Source organism: Gymnoscopelus microlampas (assembly GCF_963454915.1).
Source record: "Gymnoscopelus microlampas genome assembly, chromosome: 20".
NCBI classification, from domain to species: Eukaryota; Metazoa; Chordata; class Actinopteri; order Myctophiformes; family Myctophidae; genus Gymnoscopelus; species Gymnoscopelus microlampas.
In genome coordinates, this window is record NC_139957.1 from 25,200,611 (window position 1) to 25,219,241 (window position 18,631).

Here is an 18,631-nt window from a genome sequence, read left to right on the forward strand (position 1 = left end):
ACCACACTCAGCTAATCCTCTCCACTTCTAGAATCACACGATTTTCTCACCGAGGTTCCCGGAAGTTCTTGATCTTAGGCAGCTTTCTTGGCCCGACAGGTTGATCTCCAGTATAACGTGACTGCAAACATTTTGCATGCAAGACCGATTTGCAATCTCTTAACGCTCAGGCTAAACCTGACACTTTGACACTTTTCTCTCAAGTTTTACATTCATATCAGGATTTGTCGTGGGTTTCTTATGCGGTCCTGTTTGGATCACAGGATTTATTTTACCACATGAATGAATGTGACTCAAGCAGACAGAAGGCAGCTGGATATGTGCACCCTGTGTGACAGGAAATCTATATGGGACACATCTATTGGGGGAATCCGCTCAGATGACTAATTGAGGAAGGGAGGGAGGGAGGGAAGGAGGATCCAGGGGAGTCACTAGTCTAGACTCAGACTCCCTGGTGAACTCTGACATGGTTGAGAGCAAGAGGCCAGCAGGTTGATATAACGGCAGACACACGCACAGCGCACGCGTGTGCGTGCGTGCGTGTGTGTGCGTGCGTGCTGTGTATGAAAACATCTCTTGTTTTTTTATTTGTCACATCACAGCTATACAGGTGCAAATCAGTGGGTGAAATTTGTTTTAGTGCAAGCTCCATCATTTTGTTGTTTTCCAGGAAAAGAAAGAAGGGGGGGAGATTAGGGTGAGAAAATATAGATATCTACACATCTATACACATTGCTAAGCAGCAAGTATGTACACGAGGTTAGACATAAGGTGCAAAAAGTAGCAGCACAACGGCAGGTCCACATAAGACCCTGTTTTGACCCTTACGGGTCCTATTTGGTTACAATTGTGTACTCTCAGAGTTACACTTATGCTAGATAAACTAAATGAATGTACAATCCTAACATTGTTCATACTATATGGCATGATGTAATCATATTTTGTCTCACCTTTAACCATAAACTAATTTTACCTACCATTCTTATAGCACTCGTCCAGTTATCAGAATCATATTACTTGGCAGTCTCTAAAACGCTTCACTAAACTAGAGAGACTGAGTACAATCTCCCAGTTTTCAATGCTAAAACTTGACGGAAACAATTAGAGATAAAAAACAAAACCTACATCGTAGAACCAATCCAAAGTCTTTAGGGCGGTCCTTCATATTGCGCCGGTGACATGATTGGTTTCCAAAGCAGTATGCATAGATTGGTTACAGCCCCAGGCAGAGATCTCCAATCGTCTGGCAATGTGAAACTAAGGGGCCAATAACATTGGCATGCTTAATCTGGCATTAGCATGCTTAAGCAATACAGTACATGTCTGAAACAGCAAAGATAGGCTGAAATGGAAAACAAGCGTTAGAATTATGGTAGGAGATGAACTTTGAACACGAGTGGGCTTGCTGGTTAGATCTGCTTCCCTTGGCTTCTCACACAGCTTGTGGAGTGTCAAACTACAGTGAAAGTACATTACTTTTGAATTCACCTTCTGTGACTGAATTCATGAAAATACTAGCTGGGTTCAAAGTGTTTGGAAATAAACACAAGCATAACCATTTCTCAAGTAGGATATTCAACCCCTTCCTTGATTTACATTTTAGCCTGTAGCATCAGAATAACTCTGTTAACCATGGTGTTCTGGGCATTATCGTAACAGTGAAATGAACAGTACAGGTTGCAGAGAACAATTTTTAGTAATACTAGGGGGATTCCTGTTGGGAATGCATGTCCCTCCAGTTATGCAATACCTGTGTACCCATTATCAGAGTACTGAGTGCAGCAGTAGCCTACCTCTTATTGTAGTACTTGGAGGCCACGTCCTCACCCCTCAGCAATACACATGCCAAGTTTGAAGTTAATCGGTCAGACCGTTTTTGAGATATGCGGGGGACAGTCAGTCAGATACGCAGAGATTTCGTGAATTTAAAGATAGATATTGTGCTGGACCTTACAGTCTGAAAGGAAAATCACTTATACTGTGAAGCAATGTTAATGTTTTCTTTTTTTTATCCATCTAAATGGGAAGTACAGAATGTGCGTAAAACAGCATTGTTATCAATGTTTTTTCTTTTTTTACAGTACTGTATATGCAGCAAAACATTGCCAAGTTTGAACTTTGACATTATTACCCATCAAGAGGAATCACAGCGAGACAATGATTGGGTATGATGGTGCTCTCTGAGCGGGTAATATTACATTTTTGAAATGATCTGCATTTTATTTGGATTAACAGTAAGAATAAGACATCTCTCTGTACTAGTGGAAATGCTGGTTGCCTATCAGCATTAAATTCAAACGATTACTTTTAAGGTTTAGACAACCGTTCAATGGTAACGACAACAGCATAGAATCAGCAGGGTTGAGAATGTCTTGTTGATTCGGTGCGGCTTGCACGGTGAATAGATTAATCAACTGCTGATGGTGTCTGCGAAACCATCACAAACCGGTGTCAGCTCGACTAGATGGAGATGGAATGTGTGTGTAAGGACAATCTGCTTGATTGAACCATCCTTCTGCGGCACGCAGCAATCTCCCACACATTGTTCACTAAGCATCTTTCAGCTTCAATAAAGGAATGATCCCAGGCTATGTTGGCTCCAGGAATCCAGGTGAGACAATAGCTTAGAGAAGGCTCCTGGGCTCGCGTGGGTTTTAAGCAGCTGCGGTTCCTCAAAACAACACTGTTTTCTTGGTTCATTGCCTAATCCGATATATTCAGAAAATGTGGAGTTAAGCTGTTTTTATTTCATTTTATTTTTCTCTCTTTCTCACTCTCTCTCTGTCTGTCTCACTCTTTCGCTCTGTATACTGAAGTCTCTTTCTCTCTCTTTCTCTCTTTCTCTCTCTCTCTCACTCTCTCTCTCTCTCTCTCTCTCTCTCTCTCTCTCTCTCTCTCTCTCTCTCTCTCTCTCTCTCTCTCTCTCGCTATGTCTCTCTCTGTCTGTCTCTGTCTGTCTCTCTCTCTCTCTCTCTCTCTCTCTCTCTCTCTCTCTCTCTCTCTCTCTCTCTCTCTCTCTCTCTCTCTCTCTCTCTCCCCCAACAGGATTATTCCAGTCTGTTCCCAGTCACAGAGCATTCTTAATGGAGGGGGAATTATTCTGACATATATATGACCTAAATGATAACAAACGAAAAGGAGATGGGAGTATAAATAAACTTGTTAAGGATTATTTGGTTTCTGCCTCTTTGTCCTGACAGCTTTATGCACCCCCACCTCTTAGTTTTTTCTCCGTCTTTCAGATTGATTTAGAACTAGACTGAGAAATTTGTCTCGCAGAGTGAAACGCTGCGGACTCACAAGTTATGTTTCTTTTCTGCTTCCATTTCCTGTTTCCAGGCCTCAGTCAGAAGTTTCCTCTCCTCCGCTGAGCCGTCAGACTTCATCATCACGCTTTGAGTCTTTGACTTTCAGGTAAGAGTCTTTCTGATGCTGTTCAACATTATTTATCTCTGATTTTATGACGGAAGGGTGATAGTAAAAAAAAAGATTACTATCTGCAGTTTGCTCAACTGTTAGTTGAAGCAATAGTGCACTGTTGTGTCCATACGGTTGAAGCTTATTATCTTTTGCCACTGTAAAATCACTTTATAAAAAAAGAAAGGACAGGAACATTTTGGTATTTTTATTTTATTTTACTTTACTTCTCCTTGTGTTACCAACAAGAGACGATTTATTATGACTTCAAAGATATTTTGCATACACATACATACTGTAAATAAAACATATAAATAGTTCAAATCACATTTGCTTTAGGAAATGTAAGTAAACAACAAACATAGTAATGATTTTGCGATTATGAATACATTCTAAAAAGACTGTCCATGTTCTTTCTATTCCTTCTTTTCTGTCTTATTCTGTAAATAGAATATAAGCATTTCACCATAGAAAACCCCCCCAAAAAAACTCTACCTTTCCACCCATGCCATACCATGATATGTACAGTACCCATGATGGCTGTTTTCTTGTACATTTTCTACACTCTTCTGGCTGTACCACTGATGGCCATTTGTTCTTGCAAAGTGAGATAATATCAAAATTTGATAAAGTCCTTAGTATGCGTTTTCCTTGTCCACCTTACTTCTGGATGATGAGGTTGAGATGCTTTGATCTCAGGCACTTTCTGAAATCTAGAGGTTGTCCACTAAAATACACAAAAAAATCACTAATTTACACACATACTGTATTGTAGCCAGCTCTATAACTGTACATTCTTAATACACACCCAACATGGTTATCTCATATACAGTACCTCCGCTCTGTTTTACTCTAGGATTATAGTGACCAATGCATCATTCATTTACAGGGTAACACATTTACCTTGTCGCTCTGCCGCCCATGCATAAAGCGGCTAAAAAACAGGAATTGTGATCTTTACATTTATATGAAAGGTTTATATAGCTGAGTGAGCTGTTGAGTGACTCTTGATCAGACCTGCTGTCTAGCTGTCCTGTCTGTTGTGCTGTGGTATACTAAACCACTTCCCCATCAACCTGTCAATAGAAAAGTCCTCCGACTACCCCATGATCACGGAAGTATTTTGTCTATTGAAAATACCATAGGGTCATCTTAGGTCGTGTCATATAAGAACTGTGTTCCAAAAATAAACAAATCAGCCCGGCGATGCTGTCAGGTATGTGACTCTGTGTCGTTTAGGATAGGCTTACTCTTTGGATAAATTAGTACGTTTTCACTGTCAGTTGGAACACAGTACTTATATGACGCGATCTAAGATAACCCTATGGCATTTTCAATAGAAAAAATAAGTCTGCTACCCAGGGGGATAGCGGGCCGCGGCCTCTAGTGGCAGTGATGTCAAACTTCGGTTCTCTATAGACAAATGCACAGAACGGCAATCATAACTGCGGTGTCAAGCGGGTGCCGCTCCGCATCGCAACACCGCAGCTACAGGCAGCGGCTCTGTGGATTCGTCTATACACTAAACATAAAGCTTGATTGTTTAGTCTACACAGGAAGCCCAGTTTCCATTTCTGGGACAATTTGGAGTTTATTTAGTAATATTCTTCAGCTGTGGTCTGATAATTACATACTGTAGATGTCACAGTATCATATGGGGCAAACAAGACTAAGGCTTCTAGTTTGAGGGCAGTAAACTGGTGCACTATGCTGACAACTACTCAGTGTTGTCTCAGAGTTACATGCAGCTTCCAAAAAACTGTCCAGTCAGTGCCTAGAAGGCCTAGTATTGTGAGCCAAAACCGCCACTGTGGATGTGGTGTTCCAATGTGAGTTGTCATTAGGCACACCTTTCATAGTCTGTTAGTACTAGTGGTGGGAAAAAACGTTCATTTCAGTGAACACGTTCACGGCAGTGATTTGTTCAAATGATTGGTTCACGTTCTCGTTCATAGCGCTATTTTCTAGTGAAAAACACCATCGCAGGAGCGTTCTTATTACGTTGTGCGTACAGTCCGCCCTCCCGTCCTGTGTACGGGGGAGGGGATGGGGGGCATGAACGATAGTGTGAACGTAACATTTTCAGGAAGTGAACGAGCTTGTTCACGTTCACGGCAATGAACTAGTTATTTTTGAACGAATCGATCATGAACGACCCATCACTAGTTAGTACCAGCTATATCGGTACCCCTGCTGTGTGTCAAACTTGCAAACTGCACTGCCAATAAACATGAATGCATATACTTCTCATACTGGAGGCCCAGGAGTCTAAAACCCAGACTAGCACCCTCTAGAGGTTGTGTTGCTCCTTACACCCAATGAGGCCAAAGTGGTTTGAAGTGGTTTATGCTGCCATCCTTAGATCCTCATGCTCTCAGTAATGGGACTAAAAATCGAAATAAAGCAGAGGTGTGTGTATGTGGGGGGGGATATTGTATAATCACTGAAGCGCTAAGGGAAAGGCCATGGGGTCACCAAATTCAGAAGGGTTCATCCTACAATCTGCCTATTAGATAATGAGATATTTTGTATGCATTCTGGCCTGAGAGTGGCACTAGAGGCAGGGTCATGGGGTCACTAAAATGCCCTAACATCCCTAGCAAGAATGCGGTCAGAAGGTGTCGTGGCAATCCGCAATCATTGGCAATCATTAGACTTTATTTATTTTGCACAAGTGGACATTGTGGCCTAAGGGTGGCGCTGGAGAAAAGGCCATGGTGTCACCAAAATCAGTGCACCTTGATGTGGAGGTGCACAGCTAATTCAGGCAATCTATCCAGTAGATCTTTTGTATCTTGTTTGGGAGTAAAGTGTTGGATGGACCAACAAACCAACATTGCCATCCTTGGATCCCCGCTGCTAGTGGGGATAAACATTTCATATATTGCTGTTTAAGGGTTATATAGTGTAGTTTTCATAATCTCTGAACAAAAGACAAAAAGAAACAAAAAAACAATTGAAACATTGGCACTGTACTGTAAATAAGTGGAATCCTTCACAAAGGAGCAATAACCTGATAGTTGGAAATACCAATTTCCTCATGTTTAAGGCATACAGTCATTATGCGGTCTACGTTTTGAAATATTTCTAGTGTGAAGTAACTGTGAGAAGGGGGCTGACTCAAAATGCAAATCAATACTAATCTCTGAAGTTCTCCAGATTCTATATACAATTACATATATGGACCAATTAAGGATGAATAATATAATACAAAATGTAATCATTTGTAAATGCATGTTGATCTATTCATGCAGATTAATGATATCTGTGTTATTCTTTAATTCTAACTACTTCACAAAGCAAACTTTAAGAACATTATGAACATCCTTCTTCTTATGTATATGCTCCTATGGTGCTAAAGGCATTCCAGTCTAAAAAAAGGGACTGTATAGACCCAAAACAGGCTGAAATTGCATTCACATCAAATCATCCACAGTGTCGGATGCCGGATGGTGGTGCAGGGGTAAAGTACCTGCCCACCATCGCGGTGTCTAGGGGTTCCATTCCACTGTGGTGCATCCAGCTTGTCGAGCATCTATATATGAACACAATTGGCCATTTCTGGGGCCGGGAAGTTGGGCCGGGAGCGATCTTTGCCACTGCATGTACTCCTACGGGCTGGGACAGCACGTAGGAGAAAATGTTGAACGGGAGGAGTGGGACGGAGACGCTACGTCCTCCTGATGGGGACTTATCACTGGCAGGTGAGCCAGTAGGGTACAACAGCAGTGGCAAGCAGTGGGAGGAATTAATTGGCATAGAGACTAAATTGGGAGAAGAAAAGGGTAAAAATAATTGGCTACTCTAAAAAGAAAACAAAAAACGAATCATCCACCGTGTAAATGTGAGTAACACACACGTTTCTGACAACATTTCACCATTTTAAAACTTCCAAATACTTTTTACTATCAATAGTGTACGTACTGTACACCCAATTATTGTGCAAATCATTTTTCAGATGATAACAGAATGGGTGAAAGAACACAGCTCAAAGTCAATGCAATGATAAGAGTTATCAAACCAAACTAAATAAGAAGGTCCTATATCATACCTCGTCCCATATAGTATTTATTGGGTATTTTTTATCCCTATCTTACAAAGCAAATCCCATAATTTTGCTGTTATTCAACTTTTTGCAGGAATACAGTATCTGCCAAGTGTTTTCCACAGCAGCTTCCAAAAGCTCCTGATAAACTAATCTTCATAATCCTTTCCAAAAATCCTGTAGGTAACTACAGGATTTGTTTTGCATTGGTGACAGCTGCAGATTTTGAGCCTTCTAACTGGGCATCTTATACTTTAACTTCATGCATTTATGTACAAGTCAAAAGTGACCAGATATTTGGGATATTTATATCACTAGTATAGACATGCGCCCAAAGGAGTTGGGAGCCTGTAGTCTCACCATAGTTTGTTTTCTGTGCTGTAGGATACTTAACATAATGGCAATCACATGGTCTGAGATTCCATTTACCACTGGGAAATTCCACAGTCTTTGTAGTCAACATCTCTGCTGATGGTACAGATACTGTAGAGTCAATTACTGTAGGAGTGATAGCAAAGTCAGCGGGACTTACAAAGTTGTGTAGATGTACACAAAAATGATGACTACTAAGTTAAGAATGGTCCCAATGATGCCCAACATGGCCAGGATGGACTCCTCCTTGCCTTCCTTGTCTTGGATTCCCTTTTCCTCATCCCTCTGGACAGTGTTTACCATTTTCCCTGGAAATGTTTGCAGTTTTCGTCTTAGGCCGATCTAGAGAGAGAGAGAGAGAGAGAGAGAGAGAGAGAGGTTTACCTTTGATGGTGGCTGTTGCACAAAGAAAACGACAAGAGACAAAATAAGCAGGAAAAGTAAACAATAGCAAATATATAAGAAATAGGTAAATACATTTATGCCTTCTTGATTATCTCTACATAATACCACAGAATAAAAAAACTGAAATGAAAGTGACGTTTCTTTCTCTTAATCTATGTGGGAAACAAACATACTGGGCTGATCTAGGCTTTTGCTAGTCAGACGCGTTATCTTCACAAAGGGTTTGTATTTAGACTCTGATTTAGTCATGGGTGTGTTTAAGGTGTTACCCTAAGCAGCTGCACCTTCATCATAGCACTAAGCACACTGTTAATTAAACGATGTATTTAGCAAGTTGGAGGAGACACAAATTGTTGAGGAAAATGGCTTCTATGAGAGCAACATTAATAATGTGATATAATGATGTCAGGAGAGGCGGGGGAAACAAAAGCTCTCTGCTCATCCAAACAACACCTAGAGAGGAGGGGATGGACCAAATGCAGTGACTGTGCTTCTGCGGTCACAATCACTGCGGTCAAAATCACCGTAGCCTAATGTCTCCTCATTCACAAGAGACTGCTGTGATGTCTTGACAAATCAACTTAATATTCACATGTTCATTCTCATTTGGGGTATTTTTAAAACTGCATATTAAAGCATGACAAAGATGCAGTGGGACTGCGCTCCATGTGCCATTGCGCCATTTGGATATTGACGATCACCTTACTGTAGCTACAGAGACAGATAAAGAATGCCAGGAGGCTATAGATTCACAACAGTCTTACATGACGAGAGGTATTTGAACATATTTCTATTAACAATAAAATGTAGGCAGGCTACTTACTGAAATAAATGCATTTTAAGCTCTTTCTCTACCTTTTATCTCCTTCTCTCACTCATCACTGCTCGTCTTTATTTGGAGACGCCTAGCAGCAGCAACTTTTTTAAATTCTCATTAATTGGATTAATGAAGAATCAAGTGCTTGAAAAATGGTTTATCTGCCGTTTGAGCACAAAAACGATTTATGTTTCTTGTGGTAGGCTACCATATCACTTGTCACTTAACACACGCATGTCAGAGCGGTCAGATTTTGACATTTTTAAGTCAATTAGCTTTGCTCAGGAAGCTCTAAGAAGGCTCCCCTTCCTTGACTTTTACTTTTCCATTCAAATATGGGCTTCTTTTTCTTTTATTATCCGAAACGTTTTCTATAAACGAAATATGACACCTTGATACCATCCCGGACGTTACTTTTAGGTTAGATTGACCGCTCTCACCCACTGTCCCCACTCTCCGGGCATGTCTTCACACCTCAGACCTCCTGTGGAGACGTGTCATTGTTATAGTTGTGTGATGTGTGTGTAAAGTGGTGTAGTGTTTCACTGTGTCAACTCGATTGCTACTGAAAGAATAGTTTATCCCGTTGTGCAATTTTTCAGATGACAGACAAATCAAATCTCATGCTCGTATCGTACTTGGTTGCACACTGTGTGAGGCAAAATCGCTAACTCTCGCTCTCTCTAAATAAAAATGAAAACTAAAACATTGCGTTTAAAATAACATCAACCCCTACAATTGGCTTGTCTGAACTTTGTTAACTTCATCTCTGTCCGCCTCTCTCTCACCTCAGCGCACGCCACACTGTACACAAAACTCCTCAGTGTTCATTTATACATTTTAAATTCCGAAAGTGTAGGCTAAATTGTAACCAAATGGACTGAGTGACGGCCCTTATATCTCTGTCTGTCGGCACCTCTGCGCACGCTGCACTAAAAGCCTCAGTGTTCATTTATCAATTTTTTACTCAAAATGTAACCAAATGGATATTATTCATAGTGTACGTAAGCGCTTACATATGTATAGCCTACTAGAGGTCTGTTTGTGGGGATGATGTCACAAACATAACTTATGGATATATACGGTAATATATAATATACATAAATTACGTACATTTTTTGAATGTGGGTGTTTTGTTGAAATCGGATTGGATTTTGATTCCAATCAGTATCTGCTTGTCACCTGACAGGGGGGAGTTTCCCCGGTTGGACGTAGCACGTGGAAGGAACACGTTATTCCAACCAGTAGGGTATAGTGACCAGGATTACTGCTTGTTTTTGTGAGGGTATTAACTTCCCTGAGAGACTCGGGGAGAACATGCAAACTCCACACAGAGTAGGCCCTTTCGCCAACCCCACTTAGGGTATGGGTGCTGATGACGCGGAGGAGAAGACAAGCCCACAGCGTCCCCGTCGAACCCAGGACCTTCTAGCTGTGAGGCGACAGCGCTACCGACTGGAAATATCTGTATTGTCCCTGCGCTGAAAAGGCGGTCTAAGCACAGAACGCAAAGTGTGTAAGATAGCAATGAACCCTGTTTGCTCAAGACCACACCTAATTTTAAGAACAACGCGGCCATGGGCGCTAAATAGGTGCAAGATCATTTGGTATTTAGACAATGTGGGCATTGGGTCCAAAAATGACAACCGCATTGGTTGGGAAATAGCAATGACAGTTGCGCTGCGCCCAGTGCCGCTTTTCACCAGGCAGAAAACACGACAGGGCCCACAGTGTTTTGAGTTGTAGAAATATACTAAGGACTGATGCAGTAAAGTTCGTGTCACATTGTATGGTACATCTGTAAATGTGAATTATGGGAAATGATGGATTTCAAGGGATTAGTTTAACTAATTTATAACTAATTTCCAGAACCCACAAATACATTTGCATGGGATTAATTGTAGTAGGGCTTTGTGATGCTTTAGGCTGATTTCCTGCACTGGAAATGGCATTTTGTATGTGTTTGTGTGTGTGTGTGTGTGTGTGTGTGTGTGTGTGTGTGTGTGTGTGTGTGTGTGTGTGTGTGTGTGTGTGTGTGTGTGTGTGTGTGTGTGTGTGTGTGTGTGTCTGTGTGTGTGCGCGTCACAGACAAATACATAGAGGAGCAGCCACTTTAATACAGAGATTCCGCAATAGGGCTTTGCTTTTTCACATAAAACCAAACAAAGCCACCCGTGTGTGCATTTATATATTATAGCCGGCGCCCAACACTCCCTGCTGCAGGTGCTGCCCCAGCCCACAATTACCACCCTCCCCGCCCGGCTTCCCTCCCCCGAACACGGGCCAATTGTGTTCTTGAGTGTGCCCATATATGGAGATCCTTGATGTCATCAGTATATACCCATATATGGGCATGCCCCTTTTGTGCCCATACTGTATATGGAGCTAAGTGATTTGTTTGCGCCTGATACCATGACGACACATTGAGGTTAGACAACACACTCCATAGTTGGGCGTAGCTGCATTGGGAACTCCTTATATGGTTATAGTGACATGAGCGTGAAGTCAGAGGTCCGCCCACCGGCCGTCCTGCCAACCAGCCAGAACTCCCTTAAGCCAGTTTTAATATAGGATAGGATGACACAAAATGGACTGATTCTCTGGCATACCGCAGAATTTTCTTTCAATGAGTGACATAAAGGCGTCACTTGATCTCTTTCTCTCTCTCCCTCTCATTGTCTGTGTGTCTGTCTGTCTGTCTGTCTATCTGTCTGTCTGTCTGTCTGTCTGTCTGTCTGTCTGTCTATAGTCTGTTACACACACACACACACACACACACACACACACACACACACACACACACACAACTTGATATGACAGATGTCAGTAGATTTTATTAATTTACAATGATCCTATGCATCTATTTCACAAAATACTCTCTCAAAGGATTGATGGATTCATTATTTATTTAGACTGGCCTATTCATTTAGGGTAAATGAGAGTAATCTGTTGTTGCCACTGTAAGGTCAAGATTGAGTTGCTTCTCACCGATTCTTCTCTCAAAATAAAAACATGTTTTTTGACTGGAAAATCTTTAATGATGTAGGGTTGTGAAAATAGCAACATATTTGTGTGATGAAAAATACATTAGAGGCAGAAGGCTCTGCAGACCTTAGACGTCACACACCTACCTGTACCACCCTACTGGCCATGGATTTTACACAGACATCAATTCAGCTCAGTGATTACCTCCACTACCGGCTCAAAGGTGGCACAACAATGCCCCCCCCCCCCCCCCCCCCCCCCTCATTTGGTGTCCGACTTGATTTCAATGTATAGTATAAATTTGTGCCGTCTTTTTCAGTGTAGTTTATACCAATTTGAAATGTATGTGTCAGTACTGTAAGATAGCATACTCTATGGGTGGTATTTCTGCTTGGTTTGTCAAGGTTTACAATGTAGACCAAAGCTGATACACAAGCACTTGCAGCAACAACATACAGTGCGTGCGTGCGCGTGTGTACGTATGCGGCACTCAAACATACTCGCCTACACACACACACACACACACACACACACACACACACACACACACGCTTTCATGGACCTACTGTACAGTACTGTGCTATCTTTTATTTAAGGACATTATGAAAGAAAATTAATTTCTGTCACCTTGAATAATGTGATGGTTAGTGAAACATGACATGGTTATAGAAACGTGGCATGGTTAGGAAAACATGGCATGGTTAGAGAAACATCGTATGGTTAGAGAAACATGGCATGGTTAGAGTAGACTGAGAGAACGAGCCCAATCGATGGTCTTGAAGGGCGGATCCAAACCCAGGCGCTGGATTCCAACGCCGCTTCCTATTGCTTCACCAATCTATGTCCCCGCCTCCCCTCCCCTTCCCCCCTCCCGCCCCCGGCCTGTGCACGGAGCACGCTGACGTCACCAAATTTAGAGCGACGCCCCTCTGGACTCTGATTGGTTAGGAGATAACAAGGTCCTAAGACCAGCTTTCCTGCACCGTTCTCCCAGGCTTTTTTTCTTTTGTAACAAAAAAAAATGCATGGGTTTCCGAGGCTATGGTTAGAGAAACTTGGCATGGCATGGTTAGAGAAAAATAGCATGGTTAGAGAAACATGGCATGGTATGGTTAGAGAAACACGGCATGGCATGGTTAGACATGGCATGGCACAGAACATGAGTCTAGTCTAGTCTAGTCTAACAAGATGGACCAGCAGCCAATCAAACTCAAGCTTAATATGCACTCACAGAATCTCTAATAGTAGAGAGTAGAGAGCTTTCTGAAGATGGTTTGCTATGGGACTCCTGTGTTAAGAGTTATGTTTGAACTTTAAGTAAAATCGTTATTGATCATTTAACTCTCAGAGTTACACATGGATAAATGAACACTGAGGATTTTACTGTGTATCTACAACCTATGTGTGTGACTGTATGTACACAATATTTGGGGTGTAGGTGTACAATAGGAGATGGGTATACAGTATGATTATTTTGCTGACAGGAGCAGCAGCTTGTGCAGGTTGGTATCTATACACCTCTCAAGAGAATGGCATTGTTGTGTATGGTTTATTGGTTAGCATGTAAACAGATGCACTCTAAAAAAAAAACACTAACAAATATTTTTGTAACAGTGGGGACATCTTTTAGTGAAATACCATTCAAGTACAATATATTTATCTGAAATAATATTTTTATCTCTATATATAATATATAATATAGAGAGAGTACAGCTCATCAAATGCAGCCCCCAAAGAATTTAATAAATGATAGCTTTATTTACTGCTCTGAGTATACGCCTGGCTTGTTGTTGATGTAGGTCATTGTACTGCAACTGTTATATGCAGCAAGAATTAAACACAAATTCATGATTATTTCCTAAAGATAATTTGTGAAATAATCGTGAATTCATTTTTATTTAAGACACTAAGGTAGTTTGCTGTACTAAATGGATCTTATACCTAGAAGTCAAAAAGGAAGACCTGTGTAATTCTCATAGAATAATTATTATATGTCTGTTAATACTGTGGTGTAGAGCTGAGACCTAACTTCATACTCTCTCAAGTTATATTGGTAATTTCCTAATACATAATTCAACAATAAAATGTTATTTACTTCCTCTCATCACAAAACCACATCAAACACTAAGATAATGTCACCTTCCTTTTGCCCGATGATGAATCTAATTTCACACAGCCGTTCGTGATAATTAACATCTGTGACTATCAGGATTATTAAGGCTTATTTACAGAGCCTTCATTGTTGTTATTGAAGTACACAGTAAAATCCTGAGAGTTCATTTAACTCTGAGAGTGTACAAATGGAATCAAACGGATCTTTGCCCATTTGTAACTCAGAGAGTGTACACATGGAGCCAAATGGGCCCCTATGGGTCCATCTGGTTCCATTTGTACACTTTCAGGGTTAAATTACAGTAACAGCCAGGATTTACTGTGTAACATTTCGGAACAGCCTTAGTGCGGGAGAGATTGTTCTGTTGGTTATATCGCATGCTCTCGGGTCCTGTTGGACTGTCCTAGCGACTGCGCTCTCCAACAGCTTGCCAAAAGGAAAGACCTTAGAAGAAATCTTAACCTGCCAGGAATGTATCGCAGTATATCAAAGTCAAGGCATACTATAGTGTACTGTACTGTATGTGTTTGTGTGTCTACAAATTCACGTGTCGTACAAGTTACTTAAACGTTTTTGCTTCTGTTAATTTCGTAGCTTTTCTTTACTTTATTTGTGTTTGTGTGTGTGTGTGTGTGTGTGTGTGTGTGTGTGTGTGTGTGTGTGTGTGTGTGTGTGCGTGCGTGTGTGTGTGTGTGCGTGCGTGCGTGCGTGCGTGCGTGCGTGCGCGCGTGTGTGTGTGCGTACGTGTGCATGTGTGTGTATTCTTGACATAAGCTGCATTTTGGAAATCAAATCTGTTGATTGTAGATGCCGTTAGGTTAGGTTTGGGTTGAGTTCAGGGAAAGAGTTAGGGTTACCGTAAGGTGATATGGAATGAAGCAATGCAATGTCTCCAAAGGTTAGCAAAACCATTGTTTGTGCATGTGCACCTAAATGTGTGCATTTTACAAACTTTTGGGCACGTAAAAATGTTGGATCTTGTGAAGGGTAGATAACGATATGAATCTTAGTGAAAAAATTAAAACATGAGCCTGTCAATACTGTACAGCAATCAACCAGTGACCACTATAGTTAAATGACAGATTAAAAGGCAATTTATGTTGCCGTGTACCATATGCCACAGTTTATAATGAAAAGGACATGGTGATTGTTCCTATTCATAATAGGATAACATCCCATATGGTGTCCATAGTGTGCAGGCACCAACATGATTCACTGTGTTATTAATGTTAAACCACCAATATACATTTTACATTCCTGAAGGGCGCTTATTTTGTTTCCCATTCTGTTTTTGATGGGACGAGAGTTCTTTCTTCACTTCAGATGTGTAACAATAGGCTTTGATTGCCTCTCCTGGGGAGCGCCATAAACAGGGCTTCCCTCAACCTCAATGGAACTCTTTGTGTAGTGTGCTGGATGCGCCCTCATGCATGAAGACGGCTGCTTGCTGCTGATACAAACAGCACTCGGCAGAAGCGGGGGTGGAGGAGGAGGGGGGGGGGGGTACACACATGAGAATGTTGACAGAGACTGGGAGGGAGTGCAGGGCTTTGCCAAAATCTGAGGGAGGAAACACAGGAAACAGCTTTAACGCTGAGTACAGCTGCGCGGTGCAAAACAAACACTCTGGACAACTTCCAGTGTCCAGTGACTGACCGCTACGATCCATAAAATGTAGGACAGGGAGGGAATGTTCCCGTCATGTGGCATCCAGTGGTGGCGCTACTCAGAAATCATTAACTATAATGTTTAAATGCAAGAGGAATTGCTTCCTCTGGCATTTAACACCTGTGCTGGACAGCATGTGAGAACACTTAATGATATGAACAAATAGGCTCAGACAGATTCTATTAATCAAAGTTTTATTTAATGTGTAACATTTTAGTTTTTTTTCCATTTTAAAAATATTGAATCACAGCACGTCTCGGTACGTTGATTAGTCTAGTTGTAAGGACAGAGCATTTATTTATCTCAATATTGATCTGTTGTCACTCAAGAGCTTGTCTCCAACCATTCCAACACTTTTGGGGATTATTTGAAGTGTTTTCCTCCTGAGGCCTCTAGTGTACCTCCCAGAGCCATGTATGTGTGTGTATTGATGACTCATAATAAAACAGAGGGAGAACTGACATAATCTCTCTTTTTTTTCTTTCTTTCTTTTTCTCTCTCTTAAGTTTAGAGTAGCCAACAATTGTTTACCTCTTTTTCCCACCAATTTAGTCGTTATGCCAATTGATTCCTCCCCACACACATTTCTGTGTTGTCACTGCTGTCGTATCCTACTGATACTAATCTCTTTTTTAATCATATATTTTTATAAAGTGTTACAAATATAGATATCTGACTGATCTCTTAACATGTAGACTTCAACTTCTTAAAATGTCATCTAGAGTACTTTCTAAATAAAGCCAAACATTTTCTTAGCAAATGCAAATATTTCTCTTTCAAATGGTGGTACCTAAAATATCAGGCCACACAATTCCACAATTTTCCACAATTCCAGAATTACACACAGTAACTCTGAGTGACTCTTACTTACAGTATAAATGTGTTTTTACACACTCAGAGTTAACATAAAGGATTTCACTGTGCAGCCATTTAGAAATCACTCACTCACTCACTCACTCACTCACTCACTCACTCACTCACTCACTCACTCACTCTCACACACACACACACACACACACACACACACACACACACACACACACACACACACACACACACACACACACACACACACACACACACACACACACACACACACACACACATGCACGCATCCAAATATGCACAAACTGTACACGTATGTTGCATCAAACACATTAGGCATAAATATGATTTTGTAAAAACATACAATTAAACAGATACATTATAAGAGGGAATATACTGTATATGAGTGTGCATGACACGAGTGATTTCATGACTGTCAGTGAATTTTGAAATACTTTCAATGGGAAGACTGACCCATTTTCCATCACCTGCACTTAGTGCATTATCTTTAAAAGTAAGAATGATCTATTTTTGATACAACAAGATTTGCTGTTGCAGAGAGCTGTGTATTATAGATCAAAGCCTGCAGAAGTATTGACAGTTATTTCACCCTAAATTGATGATTTTTACAGAAAAGCTGAAGTCACATACATTATTAATAAAGAAATGTTTCTGTGTACCATTTCAATAGCGGGCAGTAGCAATCTTTTTCATAATGTCCCCTTTTTTGTAAGAAATTTTACTTTTACACTCCTGAGAGGAATACAACACTTTAACATCTGAGTTGGTAGACCACGGTTTTGACTAATAAATATATCATGTTGTGTCAACTGCTATCATGTCAAACAGGCTATTAATTTCCAAACACGCATGGAAAATATGTACCATGACACAAGAATGCCCTGGCTTTATTTTTTGTGCCAATATTAATATCTAGAGACATGCAGAAGGTTGCAATTCCCAGAAAAAGATATGTAACAGATATGTATGTCCTGAAGATGTTGCAACCTTAGATGACACTATCTCTTAAGTTAACCCCGGGGAGATTGAGTATGGTGCACTCACAAAACAACATTCATATTGGCTATACAACCTGAATTATTAAATACCAAATATTGAGACATGCCCTAGTCTACTTATTAAAACAAAAAAATGAAGCATGACTAAACTACATACTACCGAATAACGAAAAATGAATGTAATCATTTCTAACAGACTCATCAACTAATCTGTTGACAGTTTACAGGGAGATACTTTGTTTCATTGAACTTAATAGGAGAAACCTTTTCGGTATAGCATGACAACAACAGCACTGAGTTGACTCACCTTGCAAAGCATCAGGAGGAACATAGCATTGGACATGCTGGACGGGGATGCCGTTCCGTAGTGCACAGACATCCCTGGCAACTAAGGCAAAAGTCTGCTTTTCTCATCCTTTGGCTGTGATGGGGCACGGGGTCCAGAGAGGGCTGGCTTGTCTCCCAGGCTATCCAATTTGAGGGCTCTGGTTGTGGGATGTCGTATCCTGCGGCGTAGGAGGGTCTCCTCCCCGAATTTCATCTCACAAGTGGCCAAGTTCTAGCTGGCAACACTTTGTCTGTCCACCGTCCTCTTGCTCTTCTCTCTCTCTCTCTCTCTCTCTCCACCCACCCCTTCTTCTCACCTCTCTTCTGCTGTCCTCACCTCCGATCCTCTCCTCCTCCCCGCTGTTTGTCTGTGTGGATGGATGACGTCTAGTTGAACTCTGTAGTCAGTTGATGGGGAGAAGTGACAGAGATGTGTCATGCGTCCATTTCTGTCACCTTTTGCCTCACTTCCACAAAACTTACAAAAAGGTCTCGGGTTCTTTCTTTTCTACCTAGACGCTAAATCAGACCCTAAGAAAAAAGGCAGTCATCTTTTAGACAGCAATCCACGTTGTCAAACTTTTCGTTTTTGTGTAAAAAAAGGTCATGCTGATCTCTTGGCTTCTCAATTATTCCGA

The 18,631-nt window shown here is 41.1% G+C and overlaps 1 protein-coding gene across 1 annotated transcript; it reads right to left on the bottom strand.

Annotated features, from left to right (window-relative positions):
* Nucleotides 1-7,469: 7,469 nt before the first annotated feature.
* Nucleotides 7,470-18,263, bottom strand: tunar (TCL1 upstream neural differentiation-associated RNA). The gene is made up of 2 exons (XM_084044023.1): nt 17,974-18,263; nt 7,470-8,176 (listed from the first exon to the last, which is right to left on the bottom strand). Exons 1-2 carry the CDS (start codon nt 18,043-18,045, stop codon nt 7,991-7,993), a joined length of 258 nt encoding a protein of 85 aa, XP_083900149.1. The 5' UTR covers nt 18,046-18,263; the 3' UTR covers nt 7,470-7,990.
* Between the last annotated feature and the right edge of the window lie 368 nt (nt 18,264-18,631).

Excerpts from the sequence above, each read along its gene's own strand:
- tunar (XM_084044023.1), bottom strand. The coding sequence starts at position 18,045 with ATGTCTGTGCACTACGGAACGGCATCCCCGTCCAGCATGTCCAATGCT. Across the intron at positions 8,177-17,973 it reads TCCTCCTGATGCTTTGCAAG|ATCGGCCTAAGACGAAAACT; the intron begins GTGAGTCAACTC and ends CTCTCTCTCTAG.